General features: G+C 42.1%; 2 protein-coding genes across 7 annotated transcripts in view; one reads left to right on the forward strand and one right to left on the reverse strand.

Moving 5' to 3' along the window:
* Positions 1-17,960, forward strand: TYMS (thymidylate synthetase). 2 transcript variants are annotated; one of them, XM_084849767.1, is made up of 7 exons: positions 1-203; positions 6,595-6,668; positions 7,859-8,033; positions 8,945-9,046; positions 9,528-9,703; positions 14,594-14,665; positions 15,870-17,960. In XM_084849767.1, the coding sequence occupies exons 1-7, from the start codon at positions 158-160 to the stop codon at positions 16,005-16,007; spliced, it is 783 nt and encodes a 260-aa protein (XP_084705893.1). In that variant the 5' UTR covers positions 1-157; the 3' UTR covers positions 16,008-17,960. The 2 variants fall into 2 exon arrangements, with proteins under 2 accessions (XP_084705893.1, XP_084705892.1); XM_084849766.1 differs by lacking the exon at positions 1-203 and adding an exon at positions 764-1,037.
* Positions 17,699-18,322, reverse strand: part of ENOSF1 (enolase superfamily member 1) — a 26,885-nt gene continuing 26,261 nt past the window's right edge. For 4 of the 5 annotated variants that reach the window (XM_084849759.1, XM_084849758.1, XM_084849763.1 and 1 more), the window contains one exon: positions 17,700-18,149. In XM_084849759.1, coding sequence (XP_084705885.1) covers positions 18,036-18,149 — 114 coding nt within the window. In that variant the 3' untranslated portion in view covers positions 17,700-18,035. Of the gene's footprint in view, positions 18,150-18,322 lie in introns of all 5 variants that reach the window. The other variant, XM_084849760.1, reaches the window with a different exon arrangement.

Raw genomic sequence — 18,322 nt, forward strand, 5'->3', positions numbered from 1 at the left:
TGAGCCTGGAGCCCAGGGACAATCTGTGTCACCTATGAGGCAGCAGGGGAGGGGAAGCGGTTCTCCCGGAACTGACCAGTCCCATGGCTGTCTAGCTTCTATCTAGCGGCCATAGGATTGCGCCCTACAATGATCAAGGCGCTAGAGCAATTCCCCTATGAGGGAGGCTTACAACGCTTGGGATTGTTTAGTTTGGAAAAAAGGTGAGTAAGGGGAGACATGATGGAGGTATACAAAATTATGCATGGTGTGATGAATGTGGATAGGGAGGCATTTCTCTCCCTCTGTCAGAATACTAGAACTCAGGGCCATCCCATGAAACTGGTTGGTGGGAGATTCAGGACAGATAAAAGGAAGAACTTCTTCACACAGCGCATAGTCAAACTATGAAATTCGCTGCCACAAGATGTAGTGACGGCACCAGCTGCGTGCAAGAGGAGAAATATCAGCAGGCTGGGGGCAAGGGGAACCGTAACGTTCATAGAAGTACAAAAATGTGGGGGGTGGGGGAACCCAAGACAGCTAAATAAAAATTGAGCCTGTCGGTGACACCGAGACCAACAGGCCCGCCGCAAAACGGCTGAAGTTAAACCACGTCCCCTAAATTGGCACGGGATTATGGAAATAGAAGGAGCAGGCGTGTCAGCCAGTAACAATCCAGTATCGGCAGCAGTGCCCGCCTCTAGATCTCCCCAATTGGCCCAGGGGGGAAATAGGCGGGGGAACGCGCCAATTCTAAAATTGCGGCACCACCGACGAACGGGGCGCCCACCGAGCGGGAGAATCTCTCCGGCTGTTTCCCTCTCGCCGGTGGTGCGCTCCTGTAGCCCTCGTCGCCATGCCCGCCGGGGCGAACGTGGAGCAGCGGCCCGCGCTTCCTCAGGAGGAGCCCCCCGCGGTCGCCTCACCGCCTCATGGGGAGCTTCAGTACTTGGGGCAGGTCGAGCACATCCTGCGGGTCGGGCACAGAAAAACGGACCGGACCGGAACCGGGACTCTCTCCGTCTTCGGGATGCAAGCGCGGTACAGCCTCCGAGGTGAATCCCTCCCCTCCTCGTTCTTGGCTTCCCCGGGCCTCAGGGGTTGCCTGGCGGGAAGCAGCAGCCTCCGCCCGAGTCTCGACGGCGAACGAATCCCGCCTCTCAATAATTTTAGCAAGTTCTTCAGTGCCTTAAAGGAAAAAAGGCTTTATGAGACCAGTGGAAGTTGGTGGCTCCGATTTCGGTGGGGCTGTGAATCCGTTCTGGGTTTCAGTCAGAACCAGCCAGCACTCTAAAGCAGCTATCCAAAATAGGTTCAGCACCTTTGATGGCTCCATTAGAGTTCTGGCAGGCTCTGACTGAAACCCAGACTGGATTCAGAGCCCCACCGAAATCGGAGCCACCCGCCTCCACTGTATGAGACTGCTATAATTACGTATTAACAATACTTACGTACCGCTTCTCATTTGAAACATATCCCGGATAATAAAGTCCTAACCTTTGTAAGAGGGCGCGGGTGGTGGTGGTGTATCCGGTGATAGTCCTACTTAAGAGTGGACTCATTGAAATGGGTGGGATTTAACAGAGACGAACAGTGAATACAACCCACGTTTTCCGCATTGGTGCCGTGTTTGGTTCGCTGTGCAGGGACGGGGAGGGGGAAGGAGGGGTTAGAGCAGAAGAGAGCCTGTTTCCTAACCCGACGCTGCCCACAATGGCAGCTCTAGCGGCGGCGGGAAGGCGCAATATATTCCCGCTCAAACCCCAAATTTCGTGTTTGAGATCGCGGGATATGCACGTGCGTTTACTTAGAGAGAGAGAGAGGATGCATGAGTGAAATAATTACACTATGTGTGCGCGCGCGCGCGCGCCTGTATGCTTCGCTCCCACCTCCCCGGCCCAGAGTCTAAGATGCCTGGCGCGAGCGAAGTTGGATTTCAGGAAAGTGACATTTCCCATCCCCGGCGATCGGAGATAGTTCCCAAGAAGCGTCGAGGGGAAACACCAACTATTGCTAGGCGTCTATACACGGCTTCAATTGAGCCGGGACATAACTTCTCTGCCAGAACCTTATTTATTCATTGCCCTATTTATTGGCCCCCTTTCGGGGGCTTCCAAACGAGGCTTTTATTGTGAAATCACACTGCTTCATTCATGGAATTTTACAGAGGGGCTGGGCGGGCCCCCGCAGATGGCAGTTTACCGTTTGTAATCCTCCAGAGTTTTCCCACTGCTTTTTCTGTGTGTTTTTTTTAACGGGAAATAATTAAGGAGGAAAAGACAATAGCTGCACAGTACCTTTTGAACTGGCAATGCTATGAGCACCTCGGTCTGGGAGCCCTCCCCAAGATGGCTCAGTGCTCACAGGGCCTGTTTTAATGTCAAGGCCCCTGAATCAGGGTGATTAACAACTGATGACTTTTTAAAAAATGGGAATTAAAAAAACTTCTTTAAAAAAGAAAAAAAGGAACCTAGGGCAGTATCCTGTTTGACAGTGGCGCTAATGTAAAGTACATTGTGCTAGCATAAGCAGCCTCTAGTGCAATGCCAATAGCATTTGCTGGTGGAACAGGTTTCCCCAAAAATCCTATCGCCCCAGCAAACATTTTTGGTATTGTGCTAAAGGTTGCTTACCATGGCTGAACATAATTTATATTAGCACTAGTGTTGAATAAGACACACTAGTTTAAAGTGAAATCTGATTTTAATACAGACTTGTTAAATTCTCCTCTTAAAACTCAATCCCATCAAACATATTGAATAACAAGCCACTAAAAGAGTAAACCATGGGGGAAAATAATTGATATCTGGGCTCAAGCATTACAATAGGTGATACGAGTGGGACCTGCAACTAAATGTACAGTATATCTTCCCTTCAAACAGAAGTGTTTCTGTTCAGGGTTTCAGCCAGTCACCTCTTCTAAACAGGGTATTCCACTGACCCCCTACTTTTTTTACCAACAGACAGTCAACATTCCATGTCTATTATATATTTATTACTACAGTTATATCCCACCTCTTTTGCTCTTGCAAAGAACCCATGGTAGCTTATATGGTCCTTCTCTCCATTTAAACTCACAACAACCCTGTAAGGTAGGTTAGACTGAGAGTCAGTGACTGGCCTGAAGTCACCTAGCGAGCTTCATGGCCGAGTGGGGACTAGAACTCAGATATCGCAAGTCCTAGTCCAACACTCTAACCACTATTGAGCATGCACAGTCCTCGTTAGGCTGTGTTTTGATGGAGGTGTCCCCTTATGGATTAATTTTTGTGAATCGTCCAGAGACCTTCAGCTATTGTTGTTACAGAAATGTATAAATAAATAAGGATTTTTCAACAAGTTTTTTTTTTGTGCTTCTGCAAACCCCAGGGTTCTGCTGGGGAAGCTAATATCTCCCTCTTAATTCTTGGTCCTGTTTTGGATCCATTTCTGTTGGCACACACCATCTGAATTTGCTATTTAAGGGAGTGATACTGTATTAAATCTTGTAGAAAATTATGACTTACTGCTCTGTCAACAGATTGGATTTATTCTTTTGAAGTCATGGAGAAGCATTGCTTTTGCCCAGTAATTACCAGGTTCTGTTCTAGAAAGTTATGGATCCTTACCCACAGTCCAGCACACTTAACTCTGTACTGGATTATAACATTTGCCTTGAAGACAGTAGACTTGTGTAGTTTCCCTGTACTTATATAGAGAACCAAACAGAAATCCATTAAACCGATATGTAGGTGATATGCATGACACAACACTCCAGCGCAAAACAAATGACCTACAATAGCACTTCCCATTTATAGATTTTAAATACACACACACACACACACACTATACACTGATTTTAAAATGTGAAACATTTCAGCATAAAACACCAACTTCAGTCACAAATAAGAGTATACTACAATGCCATGTATAAACTGAGCCAGAACCAATCAGCAACAGGCCAAACCTCAGTGGGGGAAACACAGAGTAACTTAGCAACTGTATTCAACAGCCAATCAAGCCTCATTAATAAACATCATGGCTTGTTTAATCTCATCCTTCACATTGGTATAAGGTTTCAGCTGATCAATAAACATTGCCTCCTTAATCTTCTCCTTTGGAAGCTCCGATCAATTGCTAGCATGGGGATCTTCACTAAAGTTGCTCTGCCAGCATGTTTCTCCCTCATATCAAGGGACCAAGGTCTAGCATGTGTTTCATTATGCTGAATATCAGCCAAGTGCTCCTTATATCTTTTTAGGAGAGGTCTTCCAGTTTCACCAGTGTAGAAGGAATTATATTCCAAACACTTAGGGCGCAATCCTAACTAGATAGGCGGCCGCCTCCAGACTTGGAGGCAACCGCCTATCCAAAGCAAGGCAGGAGATGCAGAGGGGGTGGGGGGTGGGATCGTTCCCTCTGCGCCTCTCCTGCCTTGCTATTTTTCGCTAGACAGCCGTTTTCGGCTGTCTAGTGGTGGGGGCGACTGGGAGAGGAAGCTGCCATACGATACATTGGACATGTTGTACGTGCAGCTTCGCTCTCCCTGCCCCAGAACGCCCCTTTTCAGTCGCTCCGCACTTGTCTTCCGAGCGTGGAGGACAGGGCTTCTCCAAGCTGCCTCAGCGGCAGTGCGGATTAGAAGGGAGGTCAGTTTTCCGGGAACTGACCTCAGAGCATGGGCTCCGAGGTTGGTTCCCAGAAATGAGCATATCCCATGGCCCTCTAGACAGTGTCTAGTGACCGTAGGATTGCTCCCTTAGTTTTGTAAATAGTATCCTTAACTGCACACTCCCCCTTACCTTCCAAAGAGGGCATTCCCGTGCCCAGCATTTGTTATCACACACCCAAGACTTCACAAGTTGTTTCAGTGTTACTGGGGCAGAACAAACAACATTAGCCTTGCTGTTAACGGTGATGAAGGATCTTTTGGGCTTCCCATAAAATCTTTTGGGAATGGAATGTTCAGAACAGGCAGTCCTTTGGTATACCTCACATTCCTAACAGCTGGAACTGGTAACCTCTAACTATTACCCTCTGCCAATTTTACTGTGTTTTAATAATTAATAATTATTAATTAATCGTAGACACCCCAACAGCTTTCTGAATTGTGTTCTTTAACATCTGCCTTTTCACTAACACAGGGTGTGCAGAATTACAATTGAATAATATATCCCCTTTTATAGGTTTCGTATACTACCTTGTTTCAAACTGCCAATTACCCATCATTAATTCCACATCCAAAAAGGGAAGTCAACCACCTACATTTGGCTGCTCCCTTGTTAATTTTATGCTGTCCACACTGTTCTTTGCATCAAACTCTGTCCACTTCTATTGTTGTACGTGTTATAATATCGTCTATATATCGGCTATACAGAAGGATGTCATGATCAGTACAATGTCTTTCAATTGAGTTCATAGATGCAATGGCCAATAATGGTGCCATTTGTTTTCCCATTGCTAAGCCATGTTTCTGTGAAAAATATTCACCGTTAAAATGAAATATATTACACTATCAATCCATTGATGTACTCAATCAGAAAACCGTAACAATAAATACTTTAATCTTAAAATCCATTAATTTCACAATCTTCCCCTCCTCCCAAATTGTTATTTTTGTTTATTTATTGCATTTATATCCCGCCTTTTTTCCTCTTGCAAGGAACCCAAGGCGGCTTACGTTATCCTCTTCTTCCTCTCCATTTTATCCTCACAACAACAGCCTTGTGAGGTAGGTTGGGCTGAGAGTCTGTGACTGGCCCAAAGTCACTCAGTGAGTTTCCATGGCCGAGTGGGGACTAGAACCCGGATCTCCTGGCTCCCAGTCCAACACATGCCAGCTGCATGACCAGAAGTTGCTTGCATTGGAGGGAAGGATTGTATGAAAAACTATTCTAACAGTGCTCCCTCCTCACAACTCATGAATGAAAACAAAAACAAATATAAAAGATTAGGGCTTTAAAAAAATACCTTGTTAATTTCATATTATTTTTAGTCACCCAAGAACTCCCTAAAATAGTGAGAGTGAAACATTGTTTTAGTGTGCTATGAACAAAAGATGCTTTCAGGCATATTCTAACAAATTAAAATAGTTATTTGGCATCTTCACATATAGAGTGCTTTTTCCAATGACAATATTCTCTTGTCACTGGCATTCGGCAGGAGTAGAAAGAGACACTGTCATTGATTTCTTGACTTACAAGATTGGGAGTAGTAAGAAGTGTGCAGAAACTATATCTTTGTCCTCTTTCTTTCTCTTAAGGTAAACCTATTTCAGTGTTTGAATGGTGGATGGCTATCAGGCTTGTGGCTGTGGCTTACTTGACAGGGCATTGATAACTTTCAAAAAATGTGTTTTTTTTGCTAGCATATGGATGTTTTTACATAGTTTAAAAATAAAAAAAATATTTTGAGAGAAGCTAATATATCTAATTGTAAGGGGAAAAAACAACCTGATGAGGTATAAAGTTCAGTAGTAGTATACAGAAGGAATTACTATTTGAAGAGGTGAATAAATACTTAATTTGGTAAGTATGTTTTACTGCTTTTAACTACATGCTCATTAACTACAGGAGATATTCATTTAGTATGTGTTTCCTTATCAGCTCTAATACTCATAACATTTATTTTCAGATAATTTTCCACTGCTAACAACAAAAAGGGTATTCTGGAAGGGAGTGCTTCAAGAACTGCTTTGGTTTATCAAGGTATGCTATATAATGGATAATGGATTTGTCTATCTAACTTGGTATTGTCTACACTGATTGGCTGTGGCTCTCCACGGTTGTAGACAGGAGTCTTTCCCAGCTCTACCTGGGAAAGGATTGAACTTGGGACATTTTCATGCAAAGTATGTGCTCTGTCACTGAACTATGGCCCTTCCTCTCATTGGTAGATGCTAGGGTCTTGGGAGGCTTATACTGGATAGGGTTTTTCCTGAAATAATTAAGGCTCAGCCTATATAGGACTTTAAAGTAAAAAAACAGCACTTTGAATCAGGCTTGGAAACAAATTGGTAACCAATGAAGACATTTCTGAACTGGTGTGATATGTTCTCAGCAGCTTATACCTATTAATAAATGTGCAGAAGCATTCTGTAGTAGAGTGCTATGATCTATCCCTGTTACATGCAGAGGTCAGGAATCAGTTAAAAGTGAGAGTGAAGTGATGAATAAGGAACAGTGGTGGAGAATGTAGGGGGAATAGCCTTATCCCCCCTCCTCTCTAGCCACTCAGTCACAGCATCTGGAAGGTATACTCCTTTCCATGGCACATCCAGCAACAAGATCCTTCAGAGTGGTCCATTAGGGGTTTGGGTTATTATTCTTATTTACATTTCTCTGCTGCCTTATAGCCAAAACTCTCTGGGTGGTTTACAAAGACTAAACTGAATGAAAAATGTCTATGAAGAGTAGAAACCTGCAGGTGTGGTGAACACAATATAATAACTTCTTTCTCCATGAATTCAGCATATCACAAATTATTTTCTTATAGCAGCATATGACTAGTCGCAACCTTTCAGTAGCTACTATTCATTGAACAAATTGTTTAAGGGCCAAAAAGGAAGCCTACATTCATATAAAAAGTTTGTAGTAACACTAAGAAGGAACAAATCTCAACTCAGGGAAGCAAACATAAAATGGGACCTATATACAAAAATTGTTGATGTAGTGGATATAGGTTACAACACATTTATTTTGAGTGTTGAATCCATGGTAATGTGCTAATCCAGTTGTCACAATGCATCCATATAGTAGCTTACTGGTATAGTAATGTGACTGCTTTGCCAAAGATTTAGTGCCTGCATGAGCCAAGTAACTTAATAGGCCATTTCTGTTGGTCCTTCCTTTTAGCATTATAACAATCGGATAATTGTTCTCTCTCTTACCCTATATAGGGCTCTACAAATGCAAAAGAGCTTTCTGCTAATGGTGTTAAGATCTGGGATGCGAATGGTTCACGTGAATTCTTAGACAAACAAGGGTTCTCTTCTAGAGAGGAAGGAGACTTGGGCCCTGTTTATGGCTTCCAGTGGAGACATTTTGGAGCTGAATACAAAGATATGAATACAGGTGAGGACAGGGTAAATCTTGGCTTCCTATATTCAAGTATCTGGAAACATCAAGACAGAATTCACTGCTTAACTGGAAATCCAGTAGTCTAAGATTCAGAAGATAAAATTTTACAATAGTGCATTAATGTCTTGAATAAAGCAGATTTTCCCCTCTAAGGTACAATTGGTCTTGGAAACAACTAATGTTCTTAAGGGATGCATTTCTGTCCCTTTAGTCACTGTCTCAACACATAGCTGGCAGTATCCAGTTTTACCTTGAGTAAACTATATTACTTCTCATTGGTTGTGTACTTGGATTAATAAAGAATATAATTTGTCAATAGCTCAACTTGCCCTTGAACTGAGGTAGATTTAGGGGCTTAAATGTCCTTCCAACCAAGAGACATCAGTTTTACAGCTCAGTCTGCCAAAACACCTAAACTGAAGCACTCATGCTGATATTAGGTCTGGTTTACACATGCACAATCTTTATTTTTCATTACTTGTTTACTAGTAGCTGACTGTGTGAACTCATTTCATTGAAAAGTATTGTATATGCGGTGCCATTGGACAACATGGAAGTTCTATCTGTGGTGCAAAGTATGTGATGGCTCATTTATATGTGCAAGTTATACTTGATGTTGCAGTTATCAAGTGAAAATGTGCAAGTGAACCAGTTCTTGGTGTTATCAGTCAATAAGCCTATGGCTGTGATCATATGCATGCTTACTGTGCATTCAGATCTTACCTTTTGTGGTTCTTATTAGAAATTTCCAAAAGGAAAATTCGCTTAGACTTCTTTTAAGTAGGCCTGTTGACTTTAATGGGACAGTACCAGCATAAGTGATATGAACTGACACATCTGTTTTGCAGACCATTATTTTAAAAATTCAGTCATCACATTTTTTCTCTCCCCCCCCCCCCCTTCAGATTATACAGGACAAGGAATAGATCAGCTGCAGCATGTAATTGATACAATCAGAAACGATCCAGATAACAGAAGAATTATCATGTGTGCATGGAATCCCAAAGGTATGTTATGGCATTTAATTATGTGAGGTCATTATAGTTATGTATGCTAATGCAGTTCTTGGACACTAGAACAGCTAGCATATTTTGTTTATAAATTGGCTTCATGTTGGCTTGTGTATACATTATACCTGCTAACAGATATGGTAGCGTGTGATCAAAGTAAACACACTTTTAAAATTATTTAATGTAAAAAAATACATCCTGCATTTCAATATAAAATAAATGCAAAGCAGTTTCCTCTATGTTCACCTAGGAATAGGATACCTTTCCACGCTTGCCACTTCAAGTACTTTACTCATTAGGCCAGTTTATGCAAGTGAACTGGCCACTTCTTTACAATTTGTCTATTTCAGTCTATTTGCCCATTTCTAACAGTGACATACTGTCAGATGACAGTGTAGGTGGAGTTTTACCTTTGGGTATATTTAAGTACTTTGTTTTTATCAGAATGTTTACCATGTCTTCTATTTTTGCTCATCAGATGTCTCTGCAATGGCCTTACCTCCATGTCATACTCTCTGCCAGTTCTATGTTTTAAATGGTGAACTCTCTTGTCAGTTGTATCAGCGTTCTGGAGATATGGGATTAGGAGTACCTTTCAACATAGCCAGTTACTCATTGCTCACTTCAATGATTGCCCATGTTACAGGCTTGAAGGTAACATTTAATACTTATACTTTTTAAAATATTTCCTTTACAAATTAGAATATAAGAAAAGCCATGCTGGATCAGACCACAGGTCCATCTAGTCCAGCATACTGTTCACACAGTTGCCAACCACCTGCCTGTGGGAAACTCGTAAGTAGGACATGTGTACTAGCACCCTCCCACTCACGTTCCCCAGCAACTGGTGTACACAGACAAATTGCCTCTGACACTGGAGGTAGCATATATCCATCTGGACTGGTATTCATTAATAGTCTTCTCCTCCATGAATTTGTCTTGTTGTTGTTCAGTCGTTCAGTCGTGTCCGAGTCTTCGTGACCCCATGGACCATAGCACGCCAGGCCTTCCTGTCCTCCGCTCTCTCCCGGTGCGTGCTCAAGTTCATATTCATTGCATCGGTGATGCTATCTAGCCATCTCATCCTCTGCCGTCCCCTTCTCCTTTTGCCTTCAGTCTTTCCCAGCATCAGGGTCTTTTCCAGAGAGTTTTCTCTTCGCATTAGGTGGCCAAAATATTTGAGCTTCAGCTTCAGTATCTGTCCTTACAATGAGCACTCAGGGTTGATTTCCTTTAGGACTTACTGATTTGACCTCCTTGCAGTCCAGGGGACTCGTAAGAGTCTTCTCCAGCACCACAGTTCGAAAGCATGGATTCTTCGGCGCTCAGCCTTCCTTATAGTCCAGCTCTCACAGCCATACATTACTACTGGGAAAACCATAGCTTTGATTAGACGGACCTTTGTCGGCAAGGTGATGTCTCTGCTTCTTACTATGCTGTCTAGGTTTGCCATAGCTTTCCTCCCAAGGAGCAAGCGTCTTTTAATTTCATGGCTACAGTCACCGTCTGCGGTGATCTTGGAGCCCAAGAAAGTAAAATCTGTCACTGCTTCCATTTCTTCCTCTTCTATATGCCAGGAAGTGATAGGGCCAGATGCCATGATCTTAATTTTTTTAATGTTGAGTTTCAAACCAGCTTTTGCACTCTCCTCTTTCACCCTCAATAAGAGGCTCTTTAGATCCTCTTTGCTTTCTGCCATTAGGGTGGTATCGTCTGCATATCGGAGGTTGCTGATAATTCTCCCAGCAGTCTTAATTCCGACCTGTGATTCATCCAACCCGGCGTTTCTCATGATGTACTCTGCATATCAGTTAAATAAGCAGGGTGACAATATGCAGCCTTGTCGTACTCCTTTCCCAATTTTGAACCACTCAGTTGTTCCATGTCTGGTTCTTACTGTTGCTTCTTGACCCTCGTACAGGTTTCTCAGGAGACAGGTAAGGTGGTCTGGTACTCCCATCACTTTAAGAATTTGCCACAGTTTGTTGTGATCCACACAATCAAAGTCTTTAGCGTAGTCAATGAAGCAGAAATAGACGTTTTTCTGGAATTCTCTTGCTTTCTCCATGATGCAGCGAATGTTGGCGATTTGATCTCTAGTTCCTCTGCCTCTTCGAAACCCAGCTTGTACTTCCAGTAGTTCTCGGTTCGCATACTGCTGAAGCCTAGCTTGTAGGATTTTGAGCATCACCTTGCTGGCATGTGAAATGAGTGCAATTGTGCGGTAGTTTGAACACTCTTTGGCGTTGCCCTTCTTTGAAATTGGAATGTAAACTGACCTTTTCCAGTCTTGCGGCCATTGTTGAGTGTTCCAAATTTGTTGGCATATTGAGTGCAGCACTTTAACAGCATCATCTTTTAGGATTTTAAATAGCTCAGCTGGAATACTGTCATCTCCGCTAGTTTTCTTGTTAGTAATTCTTCCTAAGGCCCACTTGACTTCACTCTCTAGGATGTCCAGCTCAAGTTCAGTGACCGCACTATCATGGCTATCAGGGACATTCAGATCTTTCCTGTATAGTTCTTCTGTGTATTCTTTCCACCTCTTCTTAATCTCATCTGCTTCTGTGAGGTCCCTGCCTTCTTTGTCCTTTATCATGCCCGTCTTTGCACAAAATGTTCCCTTGAGATCTCCAATTTTCTTGAAGAGATCTCTAGTCTTTCCCATTCTGTTGTTTTCCTCGATTTCTTTGCATTGTTCATTTAAGAAGGCCTTCTTGTCTCTCCTTGCTATTCTCTGGAACTCTGCATTCAGTTGGATATATCTTCCCCTTTCTACCTTGCTTTTCGCTTCCCTTCTTTCCTCAGCTACTTGTAAAGCCTCATCAGACAGCCACTTGGCTTTCTTGCATTTCTTTTTCTTTGGGATGGATTTCGTTGCTGCCTCCTGAACAATGTTACGGACCTCCGTCCATATTCCTCAGGCACTTTGTCTATCAGGTCTAATCCCTGAAATCTATTCCTCACCTCCATTGTATATTCATAAGGGATATGCTTTAGGTCATACCTGAATAGTTTAGTGGTTTTCCCTACGTTCTTCAATTTAAGCTGAAATTTTGCAACAAGAAGCTCATGATCTGAGCCACAGTCAGCTCCAGGTCTTGTTTTTACTGACTGTATAGAGCTTCTCCATCTTTGGCTGCAAAGGACATAATCAATCTGATTTCGATACTGACCATCTGGTGATGTCCATGTGTAGAGTCGTCTCTTGTGCTGTTGGAAAAGAGTGTTTGCTATGATCAGCGTGTTCTCTTGGCAAAACTCTATTAGCTTTTGTCCTGCTTCATTTTGTATACCAAGGCCATGCCTGCCTGTTATCCCAGTGATTTCTTGACTTCCTATTTTAGCATTCCAATCCCCTATGATGAAGAGGACATCTTTTTTTGGTGTTAGTTCTAGAAGGTGTTGTAGGTCTTCAGAGAACCGATCAACCTCAGCTTCTTCGGCATCAGTGGTTGGGGCATAGACTTGAATTACTGTGATGTTGAATGGTTTGCCTTGGATTCGTACTGAGATCATTCTATCGTTTTTAAGATTGTACCCCAGTACTGCTTTTCCCACCCTTTTGTTGTCTATGAGTGCTACTCCATTTCTTCTCAGGGATTCTTGCCCACAATAGTAGATATGATGGTCACCTGAATTAAATTCGCCCATGCCTGTCCATTTTAGTTCACTGATTCCCAAGATGTCGATGTTCAATCTTGCCATCTCATGTTTGACCACCTCCAGCTTACCTTGATTCATTGATCTGACATTCCAGGTTCCTGAACAATATTGTTCTTTACAGCATCGGATTTTCTTTTCACCACCAGACACATCCACAGCTGAGTGTCCTTTCGGCTTTGGCCCAGCCACTTCACTCTTTCTGGCGCTACTTGGAAATACCCTCTGCTCTTCCCCAGTAGTATATTGGACACCTTCTGACCTGAGGGGCTCATCTTTTGGTGTCATCTCTTTTAGCCTTGTGATACGTTCCATGGGATTTTCTTGGCAAGAATACTGGAGTGGGTTGCCATTTCCTTCTCCAGTGGACCACATTTTGTCAGAACTCTCTGCCATGACCTGTCCGTCTTGGGTGGCCCTGCACGGCATAGCTTATGGCTTCACTGAGTTACGCAAGCCCCTTCGCCACAACAAGGCAGTGATCTTTTAAAGCAATCCAAGTTGGTGACTATCCCTACATCTAGTGGTAGCAAATTCTAGTTTAACAATGTGCTATGTGAAGAAGTACTTCCTTTTATCTCTCCTGAATTTCCCACCAATCAGCTTCAGTGGATGACCCCAGGTTCTAGTATTAGGAGAGGGGGAGAAAAATGTCTCCCTATCTACTTTCTCTACACCATACATAATTTAGTACAACGCTATAACATTTCCCCTCAGTCGCCTTTTCTCTAAGCTAAACAATCCCAAACGTTGTAACCCTTCCTCATAGGGGGCTGCTCCGATCCCTTGATCGTTTTAGTTCCTCTTTTCTGCACTTTCTCCAACTCTACAACATCTTTCTTTAGTTTCAGTGGCCAGATTAGGATAGAGTCAAACCGTTAATCATATGGAAAACCAGAAAAGAATATAGGGTTGGATCCAGAGTTGCATAGAGTGGAACTTTGCAGATGACACTTGTGTGGGCAGAAGGGGGAGAGGTGATTTCTGGAAAATGTGCATAGCAAAATCATAAAATTGCAAATGCGAGGATATAGATGTTGAAACTCAATTTCCTTTGCCTCCTATGAGACACCTGTAACATTTTCCATGGGTAAAATTATGAACCATGTGCCCATTGGTACAGGGTACAGAGCAACTCCCAGGCTCTATGACAATTCTCACTGAAAGCTGCTTTGGAGCAAGCCGCAAGTTGGTGGATCCATTCACTGATAGACCCAACCTTCCTGTGTCTTACTGGTAGCATCATATTTCTGGCTCTTCCTCAGTCCTGGTGTGCAGCTTGTTCTTCCTTCAGCTGGTAAAGAGTCTGTACACCAGGGACCGTCTCCATCTTGCTGGAGTAGTGCTAGGAATTTTGGCAGCTGCAGAAGATTACACTGCACTCATAAAGAGAATGTACAGAGGTAACTGTTGAGGGAGGGGAAGATTGTCCTCTAGCCCTGTAGGAGCAACTAAGCACCTTGTTTCCTTTAAATGCAGGTGCAGGATTGCACTCCATGTGTCTTGTTTTTTGCTCCAGTAGAACAGTTCATCTTGGAGAAGTTACTGCAATGTTAGACTATTATACATCATAGCAAGTCAGATATCAGAAAATTGCCATAAACTACAGATCATGTATAGACTGAGGAAACAACAGACAATTCCTTTATGTACTTCTTCTGATAGTGGACCAAGGTTCTCGCTCCAGGTTTATTGCAGCGTAACATCTGCATTCAGACTTTGTTCAGGGTAAGGAATATGAAACTGAACTACTACAGGAGTGAGAAATGGTTTGCTGAGGAATTTGATACAGTAATCTTTTTTTAACTAACATGACCTTCTTGCCATCATGCATACTCGTTCGCTATTTAATACACTATTGCTTATTCCTTTTTTGTATAGGCTGGTGAGTTCATACACACGTTAGGAGATGCTCATATATACCTAAACCATATTGAACCTTTGAAAATCCAGGTAAGAATTTAGGGTGACAATTTTTTAAATATTGCCCTATCAGTAGTGTTACTACCTTTCTATTTCCTTCCATAGTTATATACTGTATCTTGCAGTAGTTGCAAATGAACTATCTGATATGAATCAGGCTAAGGCTCTATTCTTGCTAAGCTTTTACAGCATGCCACATAATGTGACAGACACTTAGGGTGCAATCCTATGCATGTTTAGACCAAAAAAAGTCCTACAACTCCCAACATTCCCCAGCGAGCCATGCTAGCTGGGGAATGCTGGGAGTTGTAGGACTTTTTTCAGTCTAAACATGCATAGTATTGCGCCCTTAGTGAACTTTCTTGTCAGTCGTAGTAGTGTTCTGGAAATATGGAACTGAGGTTCCTTTTCAGCACTGCCTGTTAATCATTTTGCTAATTTCCCTTTTAAGGCAAAACACTTTCCTGTTATTAGTCAATTTACCACATAATATCCCTAGTCAGTTGGTTGGAGAGTTGTGTTACATTCACTGCTAGAACCCGGGGTGCAATAAATGTTTCCTGTTCTGCATGTATGATGGAGTGGGTTGTTTGACGTGCCTGCCACATATTTAAGGAACATGACAGCTTCTGTTCATGGACCTTGGCTAGCATCCTATTGTGCCCATGTGCTCAGGGGAATAATTGCACATGCAATGGGGCTTTCATGCTTCTAAATTACAAAATGAACAGAAACACTTAATTTCCGGAACAGGGCAGGTTAGGGAACTCGCAGAAGCTCCGTTGTGCAAGTGATTGCTCCTGCAAGCACAATGAAACCACCAGAGACGGAGCAGCCTTGTTGGATATTGCCCAATTTACTTGGAAGGCAGGATGCTGTGCTGTTTTACTGTGCTGTGGACATTTCTACTGCTCCTGTCTATACAATGGACACAATCTGACCAAACCTTCGCTAACATTGGCTATTTTCTACTTTGCGTTGAGCTGTAATATTTACAGGTAGATAAACCTGCAATAAACCAATTGTTATTGGAGACAATCATGTTTTATCTGTGTAGTTAAAACTCCGAACAAATGTAGCTTTCTACTTATTACACACAAGAATATGCACTGATTTAAACCAAAGATTGTAAAATGTATTACTGAAATGTGTATCCCTTAAATAAGCAATCAATTCTGTAATTAACTGTATGACCTCCAGCTCATGGAATAATCATAATTTATCTTAATTTCAGCTGCAGAGGCAACCAAGACCTTTTCCCAAACTCAAAATTCTTCGTAAAGTTGAAAACATAAATGACTTCAAGGCAGATGACTTTGAGATAGAAGGTTATAATCCTCATCCAGCTATTAAAATGGAAATGGCTGTCTAGTGGATTTGTTTTTAGTTACTTGCCTTAATGTTCAGTTTGCAGTAGTGCTTTTAAATGTCACTCAGAAGGTCAAAAAGTTAATCTTTTATGGTAAATGATCATGGTAAATGATTTAAATATGCACTGTATTTGATGCCAACACTTGTGCACAGAGGATACTCTATTCAACTTCATTGGCTAAAAGGTAACTAGGTTGTATCGTTATTTGTATAAAATGTTTCATATTTTGAACTAGCCAATAAAATAATATGCTATAATATAAATGTGCAAGATGTGAGATCAACATTCATAATGATAAAAGATGTCAAGTTAACCTGACAAAAATGATGGGAGAGGGGATGAGGGATTATATTCAAGGTTTGGGATAAACAGCAATTTCTGTATGAAACTAACACGCCAACCTTAGAGATGTGCAGCTTCTGGAAAATGTTTGCAGCCATGGGAAAACTGGGTGGAGGGTGAGCATCTGTGTGCGCGGATATGGGCTTTGGCTCTGGTCCACTGCCATGGGATCCCCAGAAGAATTCCCACGAGGGAATGGGAAAAAAAATTCCTCACCCCCAGTCTAAAATATAGAGGGATTCTCATTCTCTAATGCTGTAGACTAGCAAGCACAGCCACACCCTGTGGAGCCGAGAGGGCCATGCTCACTTTTCCTTGCAGCCTAGCTAATCAGCAGCAACATCACAGGGATCAGGGAGGTGAAGTCTTCTACCAACCCCCAGTGACCCCACTTTCAAGGTTTTTTTTCCCACTGCTAGTGTGGTGGAGGAACAGTGGTCTTGGTGCAGATTGTTGGGGACTAGAGAAAACTTCTTCCAATTCCCAGCAATCCCTAGATTTTAGCAGACAGGGAGGGTTTAAACCTGTGTGGGAGAGGGGAAGAGTGTGGGTATGTATGCACATCGCGCACACACACTGGATGTGGCCCTCAGGGCTGAAAAGATGGTGCACCCATGCTGTAGACTGTCGTAAATTTAAAAAAGAATCTTCATACTACACATTTTCAGTGAGCAAAACCTTGACTTAAAGCATTTCAGTCATTCGAAGGGAGAAAATATTTTATAGGTTTTTTTCCCCAGCTTTCCCAAAATATCCAATTGTTCCACTGGAAAAACTGGCTCAAACTTTTCCCCTGAATTTTACAGGGCTTTCACTCCTTTAGTTAAGCTGTCTAACTTTTATTTTAGTAAGCTGGAAATTTTAGGATGTTTAATAATTTCTGCCTTGGTGAGGCTTCCATAATTCACGGTACACAATAGTGACAACTTCACCAAGTCACTTCAGTGATGACAGAAGATTAATCATATAGCCCCCTTGTCTTCCCCTTTTAGTCTAATTTCATATGCCTGGCATTTCCTAAACCACCTCATCCTCAGAAAAGCACAGCTCTCTTCCTCCCTACTATTATTTCTTGTGTAACTGCTGTGATTAGGAGAACAGTTTCCCATGCTTGGACTTATCCTGTGTCTTCCCATGGTTTGGTGTAAATTTCAATTTGAGGTTGGTTGCTTGTTTGCTCACTTCTTCCAGCTAGCCTACTTTCTTGCAGCCAGGTATTGCATTCCTCTCACATCGTTGACTAACCCTTACAGCTGATTCTCAGCTAAACGCTCACAGTAATCTGTATAGCTCTTCATCATAATTTTGATTTGACCTCCGCAAGTGTACAACACATGAAAACACTCAATTATATTGCAGTATGACATCTACTCATACTTTATTTTAAACTTCTAAACTCAGCAGATACATTCAAAAGTGTGATCTTTCATTATATAATCCTGTAGTTTTTGGAACAGCTCCAGAAAAAGTGAATCATACCCCTTAAGCTTAACTATTAAAAGGTTCCTATTTTTCTTGAGTTCTATAATTGGGACTGCAAACTATTTTTGTTTTATGCAAGTGGGAGAAAGCTTTCAAAAAGCATTCGTTTGAACCTGGAATCTTCATGTAGCTTCAGCAAAAACAACTATTTGAGAGGTAAAAATAGCCCTGGGGAGTTTAATCTTCAGCCTGAAAACTTTGTGTTTAACTTATTTTAGCTGTGTTACAGTCAGACAGGAGTTTTTGCCAGACTTCTCCTTCTGGGAACTGGTATTTCCTTGCAGAATCTTCTTTCATTTCAGAAGAATATCCAGCTGCCTAAAAGAAATGTTTTGCATTTAAATATATTACTATACCATTTTAAATAGAAACAAGTCTCACACCTTTGGTCAGAGACAAACTGTTCTGTTACACATCAGTTCAGCTCTAACAGCACAAAAATCTAAATAATGATTTAATATATTTAGATATTACTATAGATGTTAAATATA

The sequence above is a fragment of the Heloderma suspectum genome, chromosome 4, assembly GCF_057233095.1.
Source record: "Heloderma suspectum isolate Gila_16-S chromosome 4, 16-S_ref, whole genome shotgun sequence".
Lineage (NCBI taxonomy): Eukaryota > Metazoa > Chordata > Lepidosauria > Squamata > Helodermatidae > Heloderma > Heloderma suspectum.

What these genes read in the sequence shown, in the direction of transcription:
- TYMS (XM_084849766.1), top strand. Translation starts at nt 839, where the DNA reads ATGCCCGCCGGGGCGAACGTGGAGCAGCGGCCCGCGCTTCCTCAGGAG. An exon ending in AACTGCTTTGGTTTATCAAG is followed by an intron (nt 6,669 to 7,858) that starts GTATGCTATATA and finishes TACCCTATATAG; the next exon opens with GGCTCTACAAATGCAAAAGA. An exon ending in TTGAACCTTTGAAAATCCAG is followed by an intron (nt 14,666 to 15,869) that starts GTAAGAATTTAG and finishes TCTTAATTTCAG; the next exon opens with CTGCAGAGGCAACCAAGACC.